This window comes from Dendronephthya gigantea, unplaced genomic scaffold (genome assembly GCF_004324835.1).
Source record: "Dendronephthya gigantea isolate DGI-Jeju-01 unplaced genomic scaffold, DenGig_1.0 000000F, whole genome shotgun sequence".
Classification (NCBI taxonomy): Eukaryota; Metazoa; Cnidaria; class Anthozoa; order Malacalcyonacea; family Nephtheidae; genus Dendronephthya; species Dendronephthya gigantea.
The window spans coordinates 6,359,420-6,381,885 of NW_021163010.1; the positions used below are offsets into that span (position 1 = coordinate 6,359,420).

General features: G+C 36.1%; 1 protein-coding gene across 1 annotated transcript; it reads right to left on the bottom strand.

The window, feature by feature from the left end:
- Positions 1-4,582, bottom strand: LOC114526283 (zinc metalloproteinase nas-14-like). The gene is made up of 13 exons (XM_028547879.1): positions 4,478-4,582; positions 4,225-4,330; positions 3,925-4,110; positions 3,625-3,751; positions 3,338-3,516; positions 2,964-3,185; positions 2,783-2,857; positions 2,350-2,598; positions 1,818-2,021; positions 1,553-1,696; positions 1,247-1,330; positions 837-1,099; positions 1-239 (listed from the first exon to the last, which is right to left on the bottom strand). The coding sequence occupies exons 2-13, from the start codon at positions 4,328-4,330 to the stop codon at positions 102-104; spliced, it is 1,977 nt and encodes a 658-aa protein (XP_028403680.1). The 5' UTR covers positions 4,478-4,582; the 3' UTR covers positions 1-101.
- Positions 4,583-22,466: the final 17,884 nt, after the last annotated feature.

The window sequence follows — 22,466 nt, forward strand, 5'->3', positions numbered from 1 at the left end:
ATTTACATTATTTATAATAAAGATTAAATATAATATTTGCATAAATATTTTGGAATATTGTATACCATCATTACAAATATCAAAAAGGAACACAATATTGCTCAGCAACCATAAACTTCCACACGGAGACAAGCTGCGGCCATATACTTGATTGGATGAATACGTATATAACGAGCATACTCAGCTCTCTCCAGGAGATTCAACACCGGTGTCACATGATCACAGTTTCCATCAAACACCTTGAAAGATAAGGCAAAGCATTATACAAAAGTGTATATAGAAAAGTGATCAAGTATAAAATGGCTTATGGATCAAACAGTGATTCAATTTTTGGTAAATATGGGTATTTTGAGCCTTTCTGATAATACTTAATGCCTAAAAATGTCTAACGCAGGATAATTTAGGATAATATTCATTGTATAGATAATGTTTTCTTTATCACTAGAAGCAAACTCGGGGAAATTGCAATTATAGCAATTCGGTGTACATGGAATCCGAATATGTATTTTGTAATGGTATCACTTCATGCGTAATTGATCCATAGATTTTCGTTATTTTCATTACCATTGCAATGGAAATTAATATGGATGAAGCGTAAATTTGCAAACTGTTTAAGGTGGAGGTTGTGCGCAGGTATAACGGTGCACCAATATGCCAAGGAGTTTAGTGGCTGATTAAACTTCACTAAAACGTCCACCTTATGTATAGAAACTATCACGTAAATCACTATCATTTAAAACCCATCATTGCCGAGGACCCTATTTTGCGAGAATCACCGAATAAACTGCACAACACAATACTCTATATAGGGCCTGACATAATATCATTTCACCTACTTTTTTAACTCCATTTTCTTGATATTCACGCCATGTTGATCTGTCATCACTGAAAGACAAACTGTACGATTTCACGTGTTCAAAATACGTATCTCTTCCTTGGGTTGCTAGTGCGGTGATACTTCTTATCTTCCCAAAATCAATCTGTAAATAATTATTCGTTTTTTGATAAGGAGCAGCACACCATGCTCCGACATGTTTTCGGGCGTGATCGTCTTCTTTGTACAGACGTCCAGAATACGCCGGGGCGTACCATCCGCCACCTAATTAATATACGATAATAATTCGTTAGGTATGGCTTTTGAAATTACTAATCATTAAAAATAGTTACAAAATGTTAATGTCCTAGCGTACAACTGTATTGTAGTTCTTAAAGTAATATCGAAAACTCGAGCAACCAAATAACATACCTGGTGCAAATGTTGACGAAGCATACATTTTATTATCAGGGATTTGTTTCTTTGAATATACTCCTAGTGGCTCCGTGCATTCGCCTAAAATTATTAAATAAAGGTCAGCGAGGCAACAGAGCGAACATGCGAGTGTTATTTTGAGTATTGTAGTTGAGTGGTAGGTAATTACGGTTTCAATCATAATAAACTAGGAAGTTGAAATCTCATTGAAGAGCACATTAACTACGAAATAAAATATTTTTGAGATTATAAATTCGGAGAATTAGTTTAAAAAATTAGAATCAGAACTGTTCTCAGTCTTACCAAGAGGTTTGATCATTTTTTCGTCACAGATTGAGAACCTTTGGCAGCTCAACATGCAGTTGTCATACACCCAACGATCAGTATTACACCTTCCATCTTTTGCCCAAGATTGACAGTATTTGCTGCGATCTTTGCACAATACCCCTTAAACGTAGAGATGTTGCAAGAATTCGTTAATCAGTAACACATGTGTAATACTTGACACAACAGTTGACTAAGTGTTATATCAAACAGCACCAGCAACTCAATTGTATATAATTATTACCTGTGAATTTTCCTGTTGGTAGCCTAGTTCCAATCTTTGTAGTTGGTGTCTTCGTGGTAGATTTAGGTGTGGTCATAATTTGTACCGTTGTCGGTGTTGTGGTTGTTGGATCTGGGGTTGTTGTTGGTGGTAAGGTTGTTGTTGGTGGTAAGGTTGTTGGTTTCGATGTGGTGGTAGATCTGAGGTTCGGTTTTGTCGTCGGCTCTACAAAACATTGACGTTATTAGTTTGTGATAATGTTACGGAGATGGCTGTGAACGAAGCATTGAATGTATAAAGTATAAAATGCATCATTAATAATATTTAACAGGCTCTCGTGAAAGAAATTTAATTTGCCGATGTCGTCTGTTTGAAATATGGAAAGCAGGCGTGCAAGTTGGACTAAAAGTATAATCCGGCTAAGAAACATTCAGGTGTGTGATGAGAATAGAGATCCAGAGAGTGTTAACAGTCCTATACTTCGTTTATGAACAAGCAAATTACATACAACTACATACAACCAATATAATCAATATTTTATATGCGTATATACCTTGAGTGCAGACACCACAGGTTTTTCTACATTTTTTTAGCATGAACCTGAGGATACGCAATTCATCATCCTTGACGCAAAATCCATCTTCTGCCCATGCTTTGCAATCTTCATAATCATCTGCGCAAGGTATGCCACAAATCCCGCAGCTTTTAGGGCAGGTTTTTATCACTGGATCCGGTGACAATTCACAGAAATCGGCCTTTGCCCAACTAGCGCAGTGTATGTGTTTGTCTCGACATTCCTGCTCTAAATAGGTAAAAAAATGAGTTTTTAAAGTTAATAAAGTTATAACAATTTTTCTAAATACTGCTAAAAATTACACTGCATGCTTCATATTTTTACTGTAGTTACTCTCGTCTACATGATGCACCATCTCTTATATGCATATCCACCATTTAGGCAAAAAGTGTATTTTGTAGTTTTCACGTACCGGTCACAGACGGTGCGTTTACCATATTTGCGTCATGAATGGAATTCATATTTGCCTCCCGAGCAGCGACGATTTCTTAAAAATGAAACATGTATTTTGTGAATTCAATGGGTTTTAACGGTCAGCTGATGAAAATGAGAAAAACTGATCTGTCTAGATCTGCAAACGGATGCAAACCTACCTTCGCAATGATACATTTTGTGTGTCTGTGCGACATCTGAGTCACTGAGTTCTGTGTACGGTCTCTTGGAATTTAAATAGCGACTGTTTTTTGGCAAGATTGTATTGCGTCTCCTGTCGATTGCAAAGGCATTCCAGGGGTAATGCATGATGGAATTAAAGTCATAAGGTTCTCCATAGTTGTTGACTTGTTCTTTAACAATGTCAAAGTTGTATAATAATGCTGGAATTGAAATAACATAAAACTGATAAATAAAATAAAAAATAAAAAAAATAAAACAACTGTACCAAAATAAATTTGCTATTTATCGTAAATCTTTATATTGTTGCTGAAGCAGTTGATATTTTCTTAGCTATATGCAGTATATGGCTTACCTTGATGAACATTTCCCCTGTTGATTGTGATGTACTGATCCCTGTCTGGTCGACTTTGCTCATGCCAGAAACCGATCACGTGACCCAACTCGTGAACCATGACGTGCTTATAGTCACAACCGTTACCAATAGAAATTTGCGTTTTCTTTCCTTTGTATCCAACGTACGTTGCCCAGCAACTGCCAATGTACATTAAAATAAACAGTTTAAGAATGTGAAGCGCCAAAGCCAAATTTGGGTTGAAAATATAAGGTGAACATATTAATTTTGCGGAAAAAATGTCTTACCCAGCAGCTCTGATGAACTCGAGATAAACTTTGTGGTGTGGCTGTTTCTTGACAAATCTGACACAAGTTCTACTTTCCCACTCTGCCATCGCATCTTTTGTTGCCTTTAGAGCGCTCTCGATACTTTCTGAAAGACGTAACAGGCGAACAGTTCATATCATTATTCTTTAATAAATAGCAAATTAATAAATAGCAAGCTCATCGGAAAAATGAGAGAAACTAAAAAACTGTTGTTTATAGTTCTTTTGGGCACGGTACATTAATAAAACTGCGTGTATATGCCAGTATAATTATGCTTACCAACGCTGCAGTCAAAGACGTAAGGAATGATTCCGTTCGGCCAAGGTGTTCTAGTTCCAGCCTCTGCGATCTTTGCTCCTTTTTTAGGAAGACCTGAATGTTTAATGTCGCCTTGAAACAAATTCTTTTCTTCATAACCTTCTTCCTTATCGTCTCCGGGTGGACTCACGACTCCAGTCTTGTTGTCTGTCAAGTATCGGAAGTTAAAAACAATACATTCAATGTGTTTTGCATTGTTTAATATCTGCTCTTGTTAGTCACTTTAGCCAAACGCCAAACGTAAAATTTCATGAGCCGTACCTATTATATCAAATGGGCCAACACGGACGATCGGAGGGTTTGGAATAACAGATTTTGAGTGAACTGTCACGAAACATAATATCAGCAAACTAAAATAGATCTCCATCTATAAAATAGAAAACACCATAAACCACAAAATTCGCTTTGTATGCGCTCGACATTATAAGAAGTTAGCAAACCAGCTTTGAAAGAATAGTAGGAAAAAATATGTATATATGTATACGACGTTTTTCATGATAACCATATTACAAACCTTTTGCAAAAACTGTTTGGTGAACTGATTTCTTCCTGCTTTCCTTTAAAGTTTTCAGTTATTCTGTAATTCTTCGTATGCTTCCTTGCATGTGTTGTAGTTAGGGCTTGCGATTTCGTTATGAGTTTATTCAACTCGATCGCTCGCTTTTATTCTCACTGTCTAGCACTCGATATGACCGCATTTCGTGCAAGCGGAAAGCACGCGAAAGGTACGACATCTATCGACATCCCGCATCCGGTGTCATAAGCAGCCAATTTACGGAAATGAGATGATGACTGGTGATGATGTCGTTTTACGTCATAACATGCTCGAATTTTCGTATATTCCTCGTTGACAATTTACTTTAGTAGCAGTAGCAATAATACCATAATCTATATATTTACAATAATAAGATACCGTATCTGTACGTATACCGTCGCGCATGTATAACTATACTGTGACTATACATAGACAAAAGACATACTGGCAATATATAAAAATAGTTTTTCAATTTGGCTCTGAAATTGAATTATTTTTATGCATTATCATTGCATCTATTTACTTGGCTTTATGAACAGTTTTAATGATGTAGCACTTTACGCAATGTTTTGGCAAACTTACAGAAATTGCAATCAATGAAAACAATCGCTTGTGAAACACGCCTCAAAGTTTTAATTCCTGCAATACTAAACACCAAAACACTTTATAAAGTATAGCGTGGAAATATAGGATTGTTATGCTGATTATTGAGGCAAGCGAGAGATCAGTATAAAGCGTTGACACAAAATCATCGCGCATATTGCCTTACACATAGATCAGTGGAATATTTCCATGTTGTAAAGATACACAGAAAAGGTGAATAAAATTCCCCGAAATTCAAAATTAGGTCTTCTAGGAACTATTGAATATAAGGTGAATTTTTTAGAAACACTGAATATTCTCAAAAATTCCAGAATCAAAAGATCCATACCATTTATAAAAATAACTGAATAAAATTTTATCGTTTTTTGAGTACCATTGAGTTACGATTGAGTCTGTAACTATTTAAACTTTAATATTAATTTAGAAATTCGAGCTGATGCAGGCGAATTCAGAAGGTTATATGATGCATACTGACGTCAATTGGAACAAAAAGGTATTACTTGGGTAGTAAGAATGAAATACGATATAATCAAGGTGCAAATCTGTTGACATTGCGTGGTGAATCAGGCAAGCGAGGAAATGCGTAAACAATGCATCATTTAAGCACCCACTTCTCGCCGCAGAGGAAACTTAAACTAGACAAGATATTGAAATTTGAAAGCCTATGCCATCTCTAAGTGATGTGAAAGAAAAAAGTGATTTATAGTCTCTTATATGCCAATGCATTTACGGAGAATGCGGTTCGATAGCCCGATTTTTGTTTACAGACGCCCGCTTATAAACGTAGGTACTCTGATTCTAATGATTTCAAAGTTAATTATACATTTCCTCATCGGCTATATCCGGCATATCGTACTTATGGACGTCATAATGATAATGTGTTCTTCCCACAAACACTTTCCTCGTCCATGCAGTGAACTCTTATGCACCACGCGGCTGTAGTTTATGTTCTTCTGCATTTTTACATGTATATATATGCCTGTAACCAGTGACCAATCATAGCTGTTTTGGCTTTGTGAGGAGTTAATTTGGGAATATATTGTTTGTAGTGACGCGATTTGCCAGCGCGACCGAATTTTCAGTTTTTCGAGGAAAATAAATTCAATTCTGGGTGGAGTTTTTGAGAGCTATGGGCCCCAGACATGTCAAAATGTGCTATCCTTCAGTAATTTATTTATCAAGAACATCATAACATGAATATTATAACATGAAATTCGTAAAAATCGAGTCGCGTTGGCGGATCGCGTCCGGGTGTGTCGGCCTTAATAATTACGCACTCTCCTTTCCGGTTACACTTTTCTTGTATTGTTTCTGTCCGTTTTTTTCGATTTCTCACTTTCTGCGGACGCCAACAGTCCAGACAGACTTTCTGTCCGTATAAACTTCCGGTTTCTTTTCAATTTGAAGCATATATCGAAAGGCCAAGGTCATACTGCTAGCCGTATCTGGTAGGTCCATCCTCATTGTACGAGTTTGCGAAAATTTAGGGCAATTGCTACAATTAAGGGTCAATTAAGTTAGGTCGCTCATGCAATAGTCAATATTAGTCTAAGTTTATGTTATTACCATAAAAAACTTGCCCCAAAATACCCGTGACTGAATTCCAAAGTGATATAACGTGAAAAGTTGCATGCGCCACTTCGCATATTTGTGCTTGTTCTACAAAACGTTTTTGTGTATTACTGCACGGAGCCATTAAGATATAATTCAAAAGATCGCGCTATACACCCATATAAAAATGGCAATGCAGCGTTAAGAGTTTAAAGTCATATAGGAATCCCAATATGGAATGTAAACATGCTTCAGTTTTCAGGACCGATATTTCTGGTCGAAATATTCATGTTATTTAATTAGGTTTTACAAATGCAACTGTCTAAATCACTGGCGAGAATAAAGAAATTATCATCAAAACATGGGCACGACTTTAACTTATGAAAAACTTAGTGTTCCGCTTATTTAGTATATTGGATATCGATGCATGTTTATTGACTGCAAACACGTCACAATGAGAAAGTTTCCTTGAGACTCTTATAGAGATTGAAGTGTCGCTATATATGTAGCTACATGCATTGAAGGTATGTGTAGCCGTAAAATGTTGCTTTTCGGAAACGTTAGTCTTTCTGGTATATAACCCATGCTGCACGAAGAAGAAACAGCAGAGTAAAAAAAAACAATAGAATGGAGCGCTGAAGTTATTTGATATTTGGTAATGACCCCATGCATGCATGCATTTCCTGTATATTTCTCTTGGCAAAGGCTAATTCAGAGCGTTTCATCAAAATAATGCATGCATGATCGTCTAGAAAGTTATGACAGCCATTTCCTTTGAAAGAGTATTTTCAATTTCCAGTACGCATTAGGGATACTTTTCGTGTGAGGTAACGTCTTTTATCAATAACCCCCAATATGCGTTGGAAACTTCGTAGCTATAGATAATCCCCGAAATTAACAGTAAATGTACATAACTAAATACTATATATAATAATAGTTAATAATAATTTATGTACAGTAAATATACATAACTAAATAGTATATATATCTAATAATAGTTAATAATAATTAATATACAGTAAATATACATAACTAAATAGTATATATACATAAGCTTGCACACCGTGCTCGGCCTTTGTTTTGGTACCAATTTTAGCCATGCTGTGCCGATAGTATGCAGGTGATTCTTGCATACGTCCGAAGCGCGCTTTGTTTTCAGACCCGTCACCACAGATATTTTTGCAAGAGCCGATTATATATCTATTATTGCATGAGCAATATCTATTATTGCATGAGCAGATTTTCAAAGGCCGTTATGACTGCATGCTCGGGCGAAGCAAATGGAATTGAAAACAGCCTCGAGCTCTACTAAACAGGCCGGGCTAGAGAGAAAGAGCGATTGCATACTAAGCATCGTAAAAACGAGCTACTATCATAATAGTAATTTGTTCATTTTATTTTTCTACAATTTGACAGTATCTACCGTATCTTATTTGACATGACATTAAATACAAAGATTCGGCGAGCAACGAAAATCAAAATTTTACGCATTATCGCTATCACTACGCAGAGGAAGCTCGGTTCATTTTTGAAATCGGTCACAGTCGCAGTTCAAAGGCCTCCTTGCCGGTGCGAGAAAAGGTACGTAATGGAAAACAGCCTTTTGGCTTACGTAATCTGTGGGCGTCGCAGCAGAAAGAATTTGGGAAACAGCACGCATTCTCCATAAGTGTTTACCTCACGTAGGATGTCTCAAACTTTCTTGAGTAACGTTCGCAAGATTTTTAAAAGTGCATTCAGTCTAAAGGATACTGCATGAGAGTTATACGTGTTTATACAGTCTTTCGTCTTGCCAGGACAAGAACGTAAAGCTACAGAATGCGAAATCATGACTGGAAATTTTTCGCACTGATGCTTTTTTTCATTTTGTACTATAGTATATTTTTTTTGACGTGAAATGACACAAAGATAAGACGAGCAACAAAAATTAAAATTTGATGCATAATATACGACTTCGTCAATGAACGACGCGTCAATGAACAACATGCAATTATAATAACAAATGCTGTGATGTATATCCACGAATCATTATTTAATCTAATCTAACTTGGACCACGTCGATACGACTTTACTACTATATATAACAACTATAACAATTAAAGCGTGCATGTATGTCTATACCTACTAATTTAGCCCTCTCCTCGAGAGTTCACATGCTTTGAATTTAAGATTGTTCGAGACGTTTGATGACAGCATTAGCATATGAAATGTAGAAAGTCTACACCACCAGACACCAGACGTATAAATCGTTTCTTTAAAAAAAGTTTGCGTGTAATTAAATTCCACCAAGACTAAGTCCTAAAACACAGAATCAGGGTTAAAACAATTTACAGGTCCTTAGACGCGATAGATAAAAAAATTGGCTGAGGCTTTATTCAGGGACATTCACGTCGCCATCGGTATAGCTGTTAGATATTTCTCAGTACAGCGATTCAAGTGTCAAGCCTTGTTGAAACACTTTATATTTTAGTTAGTTCGTTTTCCTTATTTTGGGTGCGAAAAACATGGAAAATTCAGAGGCCAAAATCTTGCAATCAAGTGTATATAAAATACGCCAAGAACGACACAAGCCATACGTAACCCATTTCACGGAAACGGAATGATGGGGCTATACTGATTTGTCTCCATTCATATACATATGTGATTACCATTAGAGGTTGATCGAGTTTTAACGAAGCGTGAGATGATTTTTAGGTCTTAAAATACGTTTTTTTCAAACAAACATGAACATGCTATTGTTAGGATGACCAGAGTCACCACACGACTACCAGCGTCATGTTATTTGCTGATTTTAATTATGATTACCGAGTAATAATGATTATCCTTTAGACTCTGCCGAATGCACTTTGAAAAATCTTTCGAACGTTACTCAATAATTTTAAAGTTTAAGAGATCCTACGCGAGGTAAAATAAGTATGAAGAATGCGGTTTGTTTGTCCAATTCGTTCTGCTGCGACGCCCACAGACACGTACGTTTTCACGCACCGGCAAAGCGACATGCGATTGTCACCGATTTCAAAAACCAACTGCGCTTCCCCTGCGTAGGCGCGTGACGATCGTTATATATGGAATATAATTTACACTGTGGTCCATTCGGTATAGCATAATCCCGGCCTTTGTGTAGCTACTTCAAGTGGTCAGCAATTTCAAGCAGAGAAAATTGGGTATACGCGGATTCGCGGATATACTTTTTGAGTATTTTTGTATTACCTTGCATGCATGCATGCATGCGGATTCCTCGTGGCCAATATTTTTGTTCTATACGAAGGTCATTCGTGTATCTATTAGTTTAACTGAACAAAGACTAATTGTGATCTATATTTTTAAAGTAAACGTCTTTTACCTTTGCATGGCGGAGAATATCCAACCACCAATTAAAAAAGAATTCATAAGGCGGTTTCGGAATGTTTTTTTTGATCGGATAAGAGTGTGTTTTCGGACGACGAGAATGATGTTCATAGCAATTAGAAAAATACTTAGGTTCCTTGAAGTGTTCAAAAAATAGCCAACAATTTCCAAGACAAAAATATATTTCGATTCTTACGATAATATCTGTAACATAACATCGTCTAATTATCATTACATGCATGTATTATGTAGAATAAATATTGATTTTTTAATTGTCATTTAAATGAGAACCCTATACAGGGTGTCCCAAAAAAAACGAAAACTATTGAAATTACTCATTGTTAAAATTTGAATGCCGTGTTCACGAATTTCAGCCCGTGGGGATTTAATGCAACTTATAAAATGCCAAATACTTTGTGTTGCTAAAGAAAGGGGACATGTCGAAGGTCATGGTCCTTGAGATGACATTTAATTAATTAAATAATGTTATCCTTATTTGTAAATTTGTAAATATTGTTAATAAATATCATTTTTGCGAACAAGCAAAATTGACTGCATCATATGCATGCATAAAAATGCTTATGGCAACCCCGATTTATACACTTGTGGGCCCAACAGAATGCTTAGGCATTCAAACTCTAACAATGGCATTGTTATGGGTGATTTCAATAGTTTTCGTTTTTTTTGGGACACCCTGTATAGTATTTAATTAAAAGTCTGGAAAAGGAAAGGCAGAATAAATTACTTTTAAAAAGCAATCGTTTTTTATGGGCGTGAGCGACGAGTTGAAAATTCGCGGTAACATGGATAACACGGAGTCGGAGTTCCGGAGCCGGAGTTTCGGAGTTGGAGTCCCGGAGTAAAAATTACGGAGTCTGACGTAATAATATTGGAAAACACGGAGTCACAAATTATGGAAAACATGGAGTCTGTTAAGAATATGGAAAACACGGAGTATAAACGTTTGGAAGTCTGCCAAGCTCAGTGGTCAATACTCAAGGTGAATTATGCAAATTTGATAGCGGATTTTAAACAACATGGCGTCAAATTCGCGTAACGTTTTTGCTATTCCGCAAATGGTAAAAAAACGACCGAAAAACTTATCCTTAAACATAAATGATATTCCTCAATTTAAATGGGAGGATATTGTAGACAAAGAGGAAATTGGATGTGGCAGTTTTGGTGTGATTTAAGGTGATATAAGGACACGTAATGTTGTTAGCTACAACAATAATTCTATGACTTTGAGCAAGAGGCATTATAGCTATAATCTTTTGTTATTGTGTATGCTTTCTTTTATACTATTACTGTGGTATTAAAAAATTAGTATAGACTTATGAGCGATCCTTCATTTATGAATAATATATGTATAATTTACGTTGACTCCGTGTTTTCCAAACATTTATACTCCGTGTTTTCCATGTTTTTGGCAGACTACGTGTTTTCCATAATTTTTGACTCCGTGTTTTCCAATATTATTACGTCAGACTCCGTAACCTTGACTCCGGCTCCGGAACTCCGACTCCGTGTTATCCATGTTGTGATGTGGCAACGTTTAATCAAAGCTAGATATTTATTTCACCCGCTCCTCGTGTTGCAAAATAAAGTCATCCTATTGGCTGAACACTCCCGGCCTGACAGCGCAACCTTGCTTCTGATTGGACGACCATAGTAATTTGAATAATATGATTAATTCTTTCCTTTCATTTCTGATGTTCTGGCTCAGGAGAAGAGAATTAATCATATTATTTAAATTACTATGAACGTCCAATCAAAAGCGTTGTTGAGCTGTCAGGTCGGGAGTGTTCATCCAATAGGATGACTTTATTTTGCAGACACGAGGAGCGGGTGAAATGAATATGTGCTTTTGATTCCAGTTTGAGACATCATTTCAACGCTGGTCTTCGAAGAATAAAGATGAGTCTCCTCCACGCCAAGAAAATTTCAACAGAAATTGCTATCAGATTGCTATCGTCTTCAGCAGAAGAGAAGTTTAATAGAAGTTTACTATCTCTGACAGACTGTCGTTGGTGTAATACCAGGTAATATGCCTTTCCCTTTGCGTGTTTTATCAGCTTGTTTCATCGTGAGCTTTTGGGCTGAGGTTCCACGTGTCTTTAGTTCACGTCTTGTAATGCCTCTCTCGTGTTGTGTTCAGCTTCAAATACAAACTTGTATAGCACTAACGTAGCTTTTATTCTTTTCATGCAGAATTTTGGTTAAACGATGAAATTTGTGAACAAGAGATTGACGACCGATGAATTGTGACTGAACTGGCTCAAGATAACTCGCCTTTAAAAAGAAAGCAAGTCTAGGCTTTTTCTGGGGAATATTGATGATATGAGAAAGGTAATATACGTTAAATCTTACCGTTGAGCCGCTATATAACCTTCCCTCTAACCACACGCAAATTACGTTTGAATTGAGTTCTAAAGACCTAAGCAGTGAACTAATGGTGCCTTTTTTTCTTCCAGGTGGAGTTTAAGAGTTTAAAACCAAACTGAATGAAGTGAAGTGGGCAAAAGTCCGTTACCGTAGCTGAAATTGCCCGAGACGACTCGCATTTGACTTAAGATAACTTGCCTTTGAAGAAAAAGCACGTCTACGCATTTTCTTGGGAGTTGTTGATGATATGAGAAAGGTAATATACGCTAAATCGTATGTGAGCCGCTAACGTTTGCTCCAATCGCAAGCAATTACCTTTGAATTGAGTTATAAAGACCAAACCAGTAAACTAACATGGCCTTTTGTTCTTCCAGGTGGTGTTTAAAAGCTAAAACCAAACCGAATATAGAAATAAGCTGGGAAAGAAAACCCATAGCTGAAATTCCCCGAGATGACTCGCATTTAAAAAGACGGCAAGTCCAAAGCTGCTCTTCAACACTTGTTGCTGAAATGAACAGGTAATTTTGGGTCTATTTTATTCAAAATAGGATGATAAACTTGAAACGCTTGATAAGGCATCATGCGTTCTCTCAACTGAATGATCACCGCAAGTTTTCTCCCGATATTTAAGCTCCCTTCATCGAAGGTAAATCCTTAAAATCGCTGTCTATAACAAGCATTCTTTTGGTTTTATTGCAGGTAGCGATTTAGCGGGTCAAGCCATTTGAAACGACAAAACCTGTTCATAAGAAAACGTGAGTATTAAGCAATTGAACATTTTTAGATAAACCGAACAATGGGGAGTTTATGCATGGTTCAGGTCCAGAACGACAACGGCCGCATGATAATTTGATATGAATAATGGCAAAGAAATACTTGAAATCCCAGAGGGGTTTCATAGATGATTACAATCCCAATTTTACGCGTGTTTCTTCTCAATAAAAATGTAGTTTGCTTATTTCTTTAATCTTATTTCAGGTTGATGTGCTGTGTTGAGCTATTACTGACAAACCAAATCGACGGCAATCTACGCCTAAAGTAGGCAATCTCGACGGCAAATCTACGCCTAATGTAGGCCCACTTTGACGGCAAATCTACGCCTATTGTAGGCAACCTCGACGGCAAATCTACGCCTAATGTAGGCAACTTCGACGGCAAAACTACGCCTAATGTAGGCAACCTCGACGGCAAATCTACGCCTAATGTAGGCAACCTCGACGGCAAATCTACGCCTAATGTAGGCAACTTCGACGGCAAATCTACGCCTAATGTAGGCAACCTCGACGGCAAATCTACGCCTAATGTAGGCAACCTCGACGGCAAATCTACGCCTAATGCAGGCAACCTCGACGGCAAATCTACGCCTAATGTAGGCCAACTGGTCGGCAAATCTACGCCTAATGTAGGCAACCTCGACGCCATAACTACGCCAAATCGACGCCAAACAGCAACGCATCAGCGATGCCCGAGCATCGTACAGGTTAGAGTAGCCTGGTGGTCAAAAAATGTGCATGCAGGGGTTAGTGCATGATTAACTTAACGAAGTTAACTAATTTAGTTAACGAACTTAAGTTAAATAAATTTTAAGTTCAGTTAACCTAGTTCTGGCCACCAGGAACATAGCTAATGCATGATGCATGTGAGCAAACGTTTCTTAAATTCGGTTAAATATATGAATCGGTTTTGCGCTTAGGACCGCTCGCTTGTGCTTAGGGCTGCGCTAAGGTTTAGGTTGATAATTTGCCTGATAAAACTAAAAACATATATCACAATTGTTATACTCATATCTCACATAAGAAATGGCTAAAAAGCCATGCACACTAACACAAATCACAGCCACAAATGGCAGACATAATCCCATAGGTTCTTTCTTCTATTTCTTTCTTTCTTGTTGATTGAAATCATCTTCGGCTCTTGAAATCCGGTCAATTGCGGCTTTCGGAATTAACATTGTAAAATGATAACTATATAGGGTCACTATTCGTTCTGGTTGTAAGGTTGATAAATTGTCTGTTAAAACTGAAAACATATCACAACTGTTATGTATACCCATATTTCACCTAAGAAATGGCTATAAAGCCATGCACACTAACACAAACCATAGCCACAAATGGCACACATAATCCCATAGGTTCTTTCCTCTTCCTCTATCTTGTCCTGATTAAAATCATCTTCGGCTCTTGAAATTCGGGCAATTGCGGCTTTCGGAATTAACATTGTAAAATGATAACTATAGGGTCACTATTCGGTCTGGTTGTAAAACTATTTGTATGTAATAACGTTTCTGATTTCTCAGCAAACATTGTAAATATACGATTATATCTTGCCTTACTATAATCTATATTCTGTAATTGAAAATATAATATTGTGTATATTTATGAAAAAACATGAATATCAAAATATGAACAGATACAAAACATCATGCACCATGCATACCTCAAGATACTGTAGTTGCACATAAAATAGAGACGCACACGAGTAAATACATTGCAAACCATGGCCTATAATGGCTTCTAGTTTATATCTGTTATCTATTGCATTCACTTAAGGCTACGGTTAATATTCAAGCCAGAAACATTGATTTTACGGCATATCTTATACTGTCTTGCTATTCTGAAATACACGAATTTATGCCATCAAAGTTAACACACACACATGCTCTCAATTAATGAATTTGAATTTACTTGAAGAAAATAAGGAATGGATAGGGGGGGGGTGCATGCTGTTATCTTAAAACGATATATATGCCTTATTTCTTCTATAGTTAGAAATCAATTACGAGACAAACATTGGCAGTGGCATTGTAACTTTATTATTTTTCCAAGGTCTCTGTGAGATTTCCAATCATTTAGCTTCGTCGAGCAGTGCTTATGAAAAGTAAGGCGCCACTTTTTGTGTGTACTGTTTGACTTTGCTATGTGGTTCGAAGTGTTAGCAGGATATCTAATAACGTTGCAGTGTTATTTTCATTGCTGTTTCTATAAGAGCAGCTTGCTTTGGCTTTATGCCTTAGCTCTAAAAGTTTTCAAACCAGTTTTTCAAAGAAAAAAAAATGTAATCCTGTGGCTGCTTCTATAAAAGCAGCTTGCTTTGGCTATATGCCTTGGCTCTATAAGTATTAGTCTGAATTGTACTCCTGGTGCTGTTTCTATATAAGGGCAGCTTGCTTTGGGAATATCCCTTGCACGGTTCAAAAAATGTTGACTGAATTTCTTGAAAAAAAATATTTACACTCGATGCTGCCCTTGGTTTCGACACTTAGTTGCTTTGGCTATATGCCTCAGCCTCAAAAATATAAAGTCAATTTCTTGTGGTATTTTTTTCTAAACCTTGTTTCTACAAGGGCAGCATGCTCTGGCTATATGCCTCAGCTCTAAAATGTGCAATGAAGTTTTCAAGGACAATTGTGTATACCTTCATGCTGTTTCTATAAGGGCTCATGAAATATCTTCAAGTTAACTCGATCCTTGAAAATGCACAGTTTGACAGCTTAAAACGAAACTATTAGGAACACTGCCTATGATTTGTCAGCAGAATAACTTTAGTTTTTGGACGAACGTACAGATTGAAGTTAAGTGCTCTGAACTCAGGCATTTTTGTGTATATTAATATATTAAGTCCTCGTTCTCATTTACGCTTTATTCGGTACTCTATACCATAGTTAGTGGGTTAAGTCTATAAAGAACAAAAAAACACATAACTTAGAAACACTTGCTTACATGAATGCATGTTTTACTGATCAGTCTTAGCATTAAGAAACGCAATAGTACACTGTAAAAAGACATGCACAATTTATACTAAACAAACATTTAACCTGCACTGTTATAAATTCAAATGTCATGATCTTAAACGCACCTACTATAAAATAGTTTAGTGTCTTCTTATATTGATGTACTATGTAAAGAAAACACACACGCTTTGTAATACATGCTTAGTGAAATATTAATAAAAATAGGACCAAAATTGTCCGTCTCCTCTCTCTTGATTTCAATATCTTAAACTCGTACACACACTTTGTTGTAATACATGACTTTGTTTTAATAAAATCTCAAACTTGTGTACTTTGTGTTTGATTCCGGCTTTCGGTGAGGGTTTTTCTCCAGGCACTCTGGTTTCCCTCGTAAAAAAACAGTGTCCGTGTGTTCGGGACCGTGTTTACGGTTGGTTTTCCATACGAAAATTGAACTTTTCACGAGTAAAATTGCATGAAAGCTCAACATTTCTGTTGACAATTTATATCCGCATAATTGGTATGTCTCGTTATACTCGATAAAAAGTAGAATATTTTCGCAACCCAGTAGACTTTTAATGTCGGATGTAAACGCCCTCAGAATAGAAAACATAATGGTCTAATGGAAGCTGACTTGTACACACGGTTACTGGGTTCAATTCCCGGAACACTGTTCTTTGTCGCGATGAACTTCATGTTCTTCAATTAAAGCATGCAAAGCTTTGTCTTTAGACTATAATTTCACTTGACGAGTTGTTGATGAGCACTTTACTGATTTTGAAAGACGTGATACAGCCAAATTGAAATGCAATACTTCCTCATCCTGGTGCTTATAAAAGAACGACCACATTCGCCAGATACGTGACTTTAAACGTGCCTGATAAGTTGCGTGCACATGTACTTGATTGGATGAATACGTATATAACGAGCCGATACTCAGCATTCTCTAGAAGATTCAACACTGGTGTCACATGATCACAATTTCCATCAAATATCTGTAAAAGAAAAGTTATTATTATTTTATAATATAGATTATATAATTATACTGATAAAAATCGTTCTGTTTCAAACTCGTTCAAAATTTAAAGCTCCAAAAAATTTTCTATTAATTCAACTCCATTCATGCATACAACTTCGATTAAAACAAATAAGCTCAATTATTCATTATTATAGTATATATACCATCTTAATATATGACTTTATACTATACCGTTTTACCTACCTTTTTCACTGATACTCACACCATGTTGATCTGTCATCATGCACTGAAAGACAAAGTACGATTTCACGTGTTAAAAATACGCATGTCTTCCTTGGGTCGCCAGGGCTGTAATCTTTCTTTTTTTCCCAAAATCAATTTGTAAATAATTATTCGGTAAGGAGAAGCACACCATGCTCTAATATGTTTTGAAGCATGGCTTTTTACATTACAAAACATTAAAAAGAATAGTTACAAAAATACAAAATGATAAAGTCCTTGCGAATAACTATTACGGTACTGTCTAAAGTAATGTCGAAAACCGAAAAAAACCTAATAACATACCTAGTGCAAATGTAGACGTAGCATACATTCTATTATCAGGAATTTATTTTTTTGAATATACTCCCAAGTGGATCTGTGGATTCGCCTAGAATTGATATAAAAGTCAACGAGGTGACAGAACAAACGTGCGAGTGTTATTTGGACTAATCTCAATGAAGAGCTCATGAACTACGAAATAAAATTTTGAGATTTAGATAACTTTGAAAAATTAGAAACTCTGAATAATGCATATCAGTGTGCAGTCTTACCAAAAGGTTTATTCATATCTGTATCACAGTTTAAGAACCTTTTGCAGCTCAACATGCATTTGTCGTATACATAACAGTCAGTATCACACCTTCCATCTTTTGCCTAAGCTGGACAGTACTTGTTGTGATCTTTGCACAATACCCGTTAAACGCAGAGATGTTGGAAGAATTCGTTAATCAGTGACACATATGTAAAACTTGATACAACAGCTGGAATAGTGCTGACGAAGTTTTACATCAAACAAAACTATCAACAATGTATATTACCTTTGAATTTTTTTGTTGGTATTTTTTTGTTGGTATTCTAATTCCACTCTTTGCAGTTGGCGTCTTCGCGGTAGATTTTGATGTTGTCATAATTTGTACCGTTGTTGGTGTTTTGTTTTGTGGGGTCAGGGGTTGTTGTTGTTGGTAAGGTACTCGTTGATTGCGATGTTGTGGTAGATCTGTTGGTTGGTTTCTTTAAAGGCATTAAAAAACATTAGTGCATGGTGACATTGTTAGTTAGTGATCGTATGGATCTTGAATGAATATAGCGATCTGCATCCACAATAGGTTTGGGCATGACCGCATTCAAATGATCGGGTGTAGCCAAATTATCTTCCTCCTGAATCAAGGTTTTTTACAGCTAAGGAGTTGCGCTTTTGAGTAAGCAATGTTGTACACGGTATCGATAGTATAGAGAATAGAGGATTTTAACTTAACCTATAATTAATATATTAATAATTGTTCGGCATGCACTCCTTTGGTTTCCTTAACTGAATCATACATATAGCAGATGGTATGTAAGAAAGTTAAGAATCGAAACGTCCTATACTCTTTAAGAATTCTTCCAAATTTGAATGACGCAAAGCCTGATTTAAGTCAATTAGTATACCTGGATTGCACACACGGCAGCATTTTTTACAATTATTCATCATGAATTTGAAGACGCGTTGGTTATCCTTATTTAACAAGCAAACTAAATGTTTTCAACCTTAATACAAAGATACTTTATTTAATTTTGATTTATCCACCGTTTAAGCTAAACGGGCTTGATACAACCGGCCCCTGCCGAAGGCCCTCAGGTCGAAACGTCGAGAAGTGTTTTGTCTAATTTAGGCAGTTGTTATACCACATTTGATGCTAAATTATTCAAGCAGTGTACAACCGCGGTTGTCGTCTTGTCTATAGCTAGGACTAGGTATGTCACTATGGAGTATAAATCGACTTTTTTCATATTGATTTAACCGCACTTATAAAGAGTTTATATCTTTGTATCTTCGTTTTAATTAAACACATGCAACGTAAATTCAACGCATTTAGCAAACTTATAGCCTTAGCCTATACCGACTATCGATCGTATTTATCGCAATTTTTATACTGACTTGATCAGCAGCGATCTTATCAATGAAATTTGTTTCCATGCCCATCCCCGCAAAAATTTAAAGGCCTATTTAAGTTTATGTATTCCATATATCTATACCAAGTTTATGTATATGAGCAAATTTTATGAGCAATTCAGTGCAATGCATGCAGTAACTCAAGCCTGGCAGAATGCTGAAAGGTCTATAAACGGTCACTGCATAAGCATATTTTTTACCGGTAGCATATATTTTTTACCTATATTTACATGATCATTTTATACGCACTTCTAAACTTCCGATAACACGGCTTTCGTTGCTCCTCGCCCATTCTCCTCCTGAAATGCAGTGGTTTTATATACTTATGGCGAATTAATATAAGAAGCACGATTGACGTTTATACAGAAAACCGCAAACTAAAAACGGAAAATTTTTGTATCATGCAGCTGCATGATAGGCACTTGAAGGCATTGTGAATAGCATTTGAAACATGAAATGTTTGAGTAAATAATTTTTAGTGGACAAAAACCATTTGAAAGTTATCTTGAGGTATACATGCGTGGGAGTACTTTGACGAATAGTTGTTTCAATTTAGCATCCGGTACCAAGATCTTGCCACAATGACGTATATAATGCAAGTGTAATGGCCAATAAACAAAACTGTGCAATTTTCTTTTAAAATTGTACAATTGAGATATTGGTTGGGTAACAAAATTTTCAGTTGTTTTTACCACGTATAACTGCTATCAAATCCCTAGCTTATTCGAAACTTATTTCAGTTGTAAACAACATGTCTCTTAAATCTAAAAAAACTCGCGGTTCCGCTCATTTCCGCTCACGAATGATGTTCTTGTGCATGATACAAGAGAACACATGCAGCCTATAGAACGCACTGCAATTCTCACAACTCAATTTTTAATTTTTTTAAAAAATTCGATGTGTTATGAAAGGAATAAAGAAGAATGAAGCGCGGAAGTTGTTTGGTGTTTTTCTTTGTGACAGTGACCTAATTCCGGTTTCCCTTGGCAAAACTTAATTTAGAGTGTTTCATCAAAGCAATGAATGGCTAAATATAGTAATCTAGACGTTTCGTTAAAAAGGCCATTGCATTGGATGTTATACATGCAAAGAATCCCCTTTATGCGTTGAGAACATCGTAAGACGTAGTGTTTATATCAGTAATATTTTCTTATGGGGGACATGATAGGAAAAGTGAGAGCAGACTATATTTTCATTCATGAAATTTCATTTATTTTAAATAGTTAAACATGATAGAAACCCATAGAGGATTTAGAAGATTTCATCAAGGCCGTAATCAACGTCGTTCTTCTCATGATTAGTTATATATAGGGACTAAAATAAATAACTGAATACATGGGGCAAAACTTAATTCCAATTTCAAAGAATTATACGTAATATTTTTTGTCAGAGAAAAAAAGGGGCTAGGCTCCACAGCTAAGCGCCAAGTCTTTATGCAAGTTATTAAAAAACAGGAATCCATGTTGAAGAACTTACGTATATCCGACCAACAAGAGTAAGGTGTGTTCTGTATGATATCCGAAAATATAATCAGGGAAAATGGAAGCGAGGCAAACATTACAAAGGAAGTGAAACCGGAAAGTTCAGAAGGCGTGTTTCATTGACTCAAGAAAATATGCATGCACATGTAATAAAAATTTAATATAATATAGAAGTGCTGCACAAGATTCGGCCCCTGCTTTCGCGACTATATAAACATACATTTCATTAAAGTATCTCAATTTGCAATGCTTTACTTAGAAACTTTGCACTTCCCTTAAATCGTCCCTGCTTTATATGTCTGTACTATATGTAAATACGTTCTATAGATATTGATAAGGAATTTTATTTTTTATGGTATAGTATACTATAATAATGAATGTTTTCATTCGTGTGAAGGAATGTTCGCCGAGTTGAATGGAACTTTGCATCTTTCACCTCATGAAAATATTCTTACCATTGCACGAATGAAAACATTAATTATTTGTTTTATAGTATGACACCAAAAAGATCAACTAATACCAAATAATAATAATAATAATACTAATAATAATAATAACAATTGCTGACGCAGCGAGCGAGCAAGTCGGCAATTCTAATTCGTACAGGGCTCTGAAAGTAAGATTTTACTTTCGTTTTTCGGACCAGAATGCATTGCTGTTAACCGACCAGAATGCACCACTGTACACTGCTGTTAACTAACCAGAATGCTTTGTGTACATGATGCTATAAATACAGGGAATCTGAGTAGTCGACTTAGTTGATTTACTTAGGTTTAAGTAAATCGAAGTAAATTCTACACTAATGTATCCAATTCGGCTGATTATAGTCGTTCGCTGGCTTTTATAGCACTATATTATAACGCCAGTTGTATAACAACTCGTACAACTTTCAATCGTGGCTGTTTGTGCTACATTTCCTATACGCATGCTAAATGTTCTTATTTGATTCATGCTGTTAATAAATAAAACTGATAAAATAAGCCAATAACGATGTGATTTGATACGTGATTTGATTGTTCTCATATGCTTTGAGTTAATGATACGCGACGAAAACTTATTTTTACAAAAGATATCAATTATAATTTAATTCATGCTGTGCTGCTGTACGCATAACTAGAAAGTCTTTTGTTTATGGCTTGAAGCAATTCTTCTCTGTCAGATGAATTCAATTGAATACAGCATTATGCTTGTTTAAATCTAAAAGGTTATATACCTTTTTTATACACACTGTATATGGTAGAAGGCGTTTCAGAAGAACGATGCTTTGCTTTAAAATATTGACAGCATATAATTATTAATATTGAAGCATCATCTAAAATTGTAAAGTCCCGTTCATGCTAGTGGAATAAGCACAAGCAGAAATACAAAAGAAAACTTTGAATTGAATATTTTTCAATTCACTGCGTTGTCTGCTTCCATGTCGTCATGAAACTAAAAGTCTCTATTATGAGCAGGTTCCTTGCATTTTTCTTATCGTGTAACTTCTTATCAGTACCGTAACTGCAATGGGAGCGATTCATGCACCGCATGAATAGTTTTGTTTTGACGACAAACTCTTGTATATGTATGAAAACCTTTGTTGCGCATGTGATGATCTCTACATATTGTTGGTCTGTGAACATTAGGCTGTAAGTCTATAACGTCGCACATGAGTTGAGTTTGCATGATTGCCTTAATTCTTGTTATTAGTTGCGCTT

Coding starts and splice junctions, on each gene's coding strand:
- LOC114526283 (XM_028547879.1), bottom strand. CDS start 4,330: ATGGAGATCTATTTTAGTTTGCTGATATTATGTTTCGTGACAGTTCAC. Junction 2,599..2,782: donor AAACGCACCGTCTGTGACCG/GTACGTGAAAAC, acceptor TTACCTATTTAG/AGCAGGAATGTCGAGACAAA. Junction 1,697..1,817: donor ACCAACAGGAAAATTCACAG/GTAATAATTATA, acceptor TCTACGTTTAAG/GGGTATTGTGCAAAGATCGC.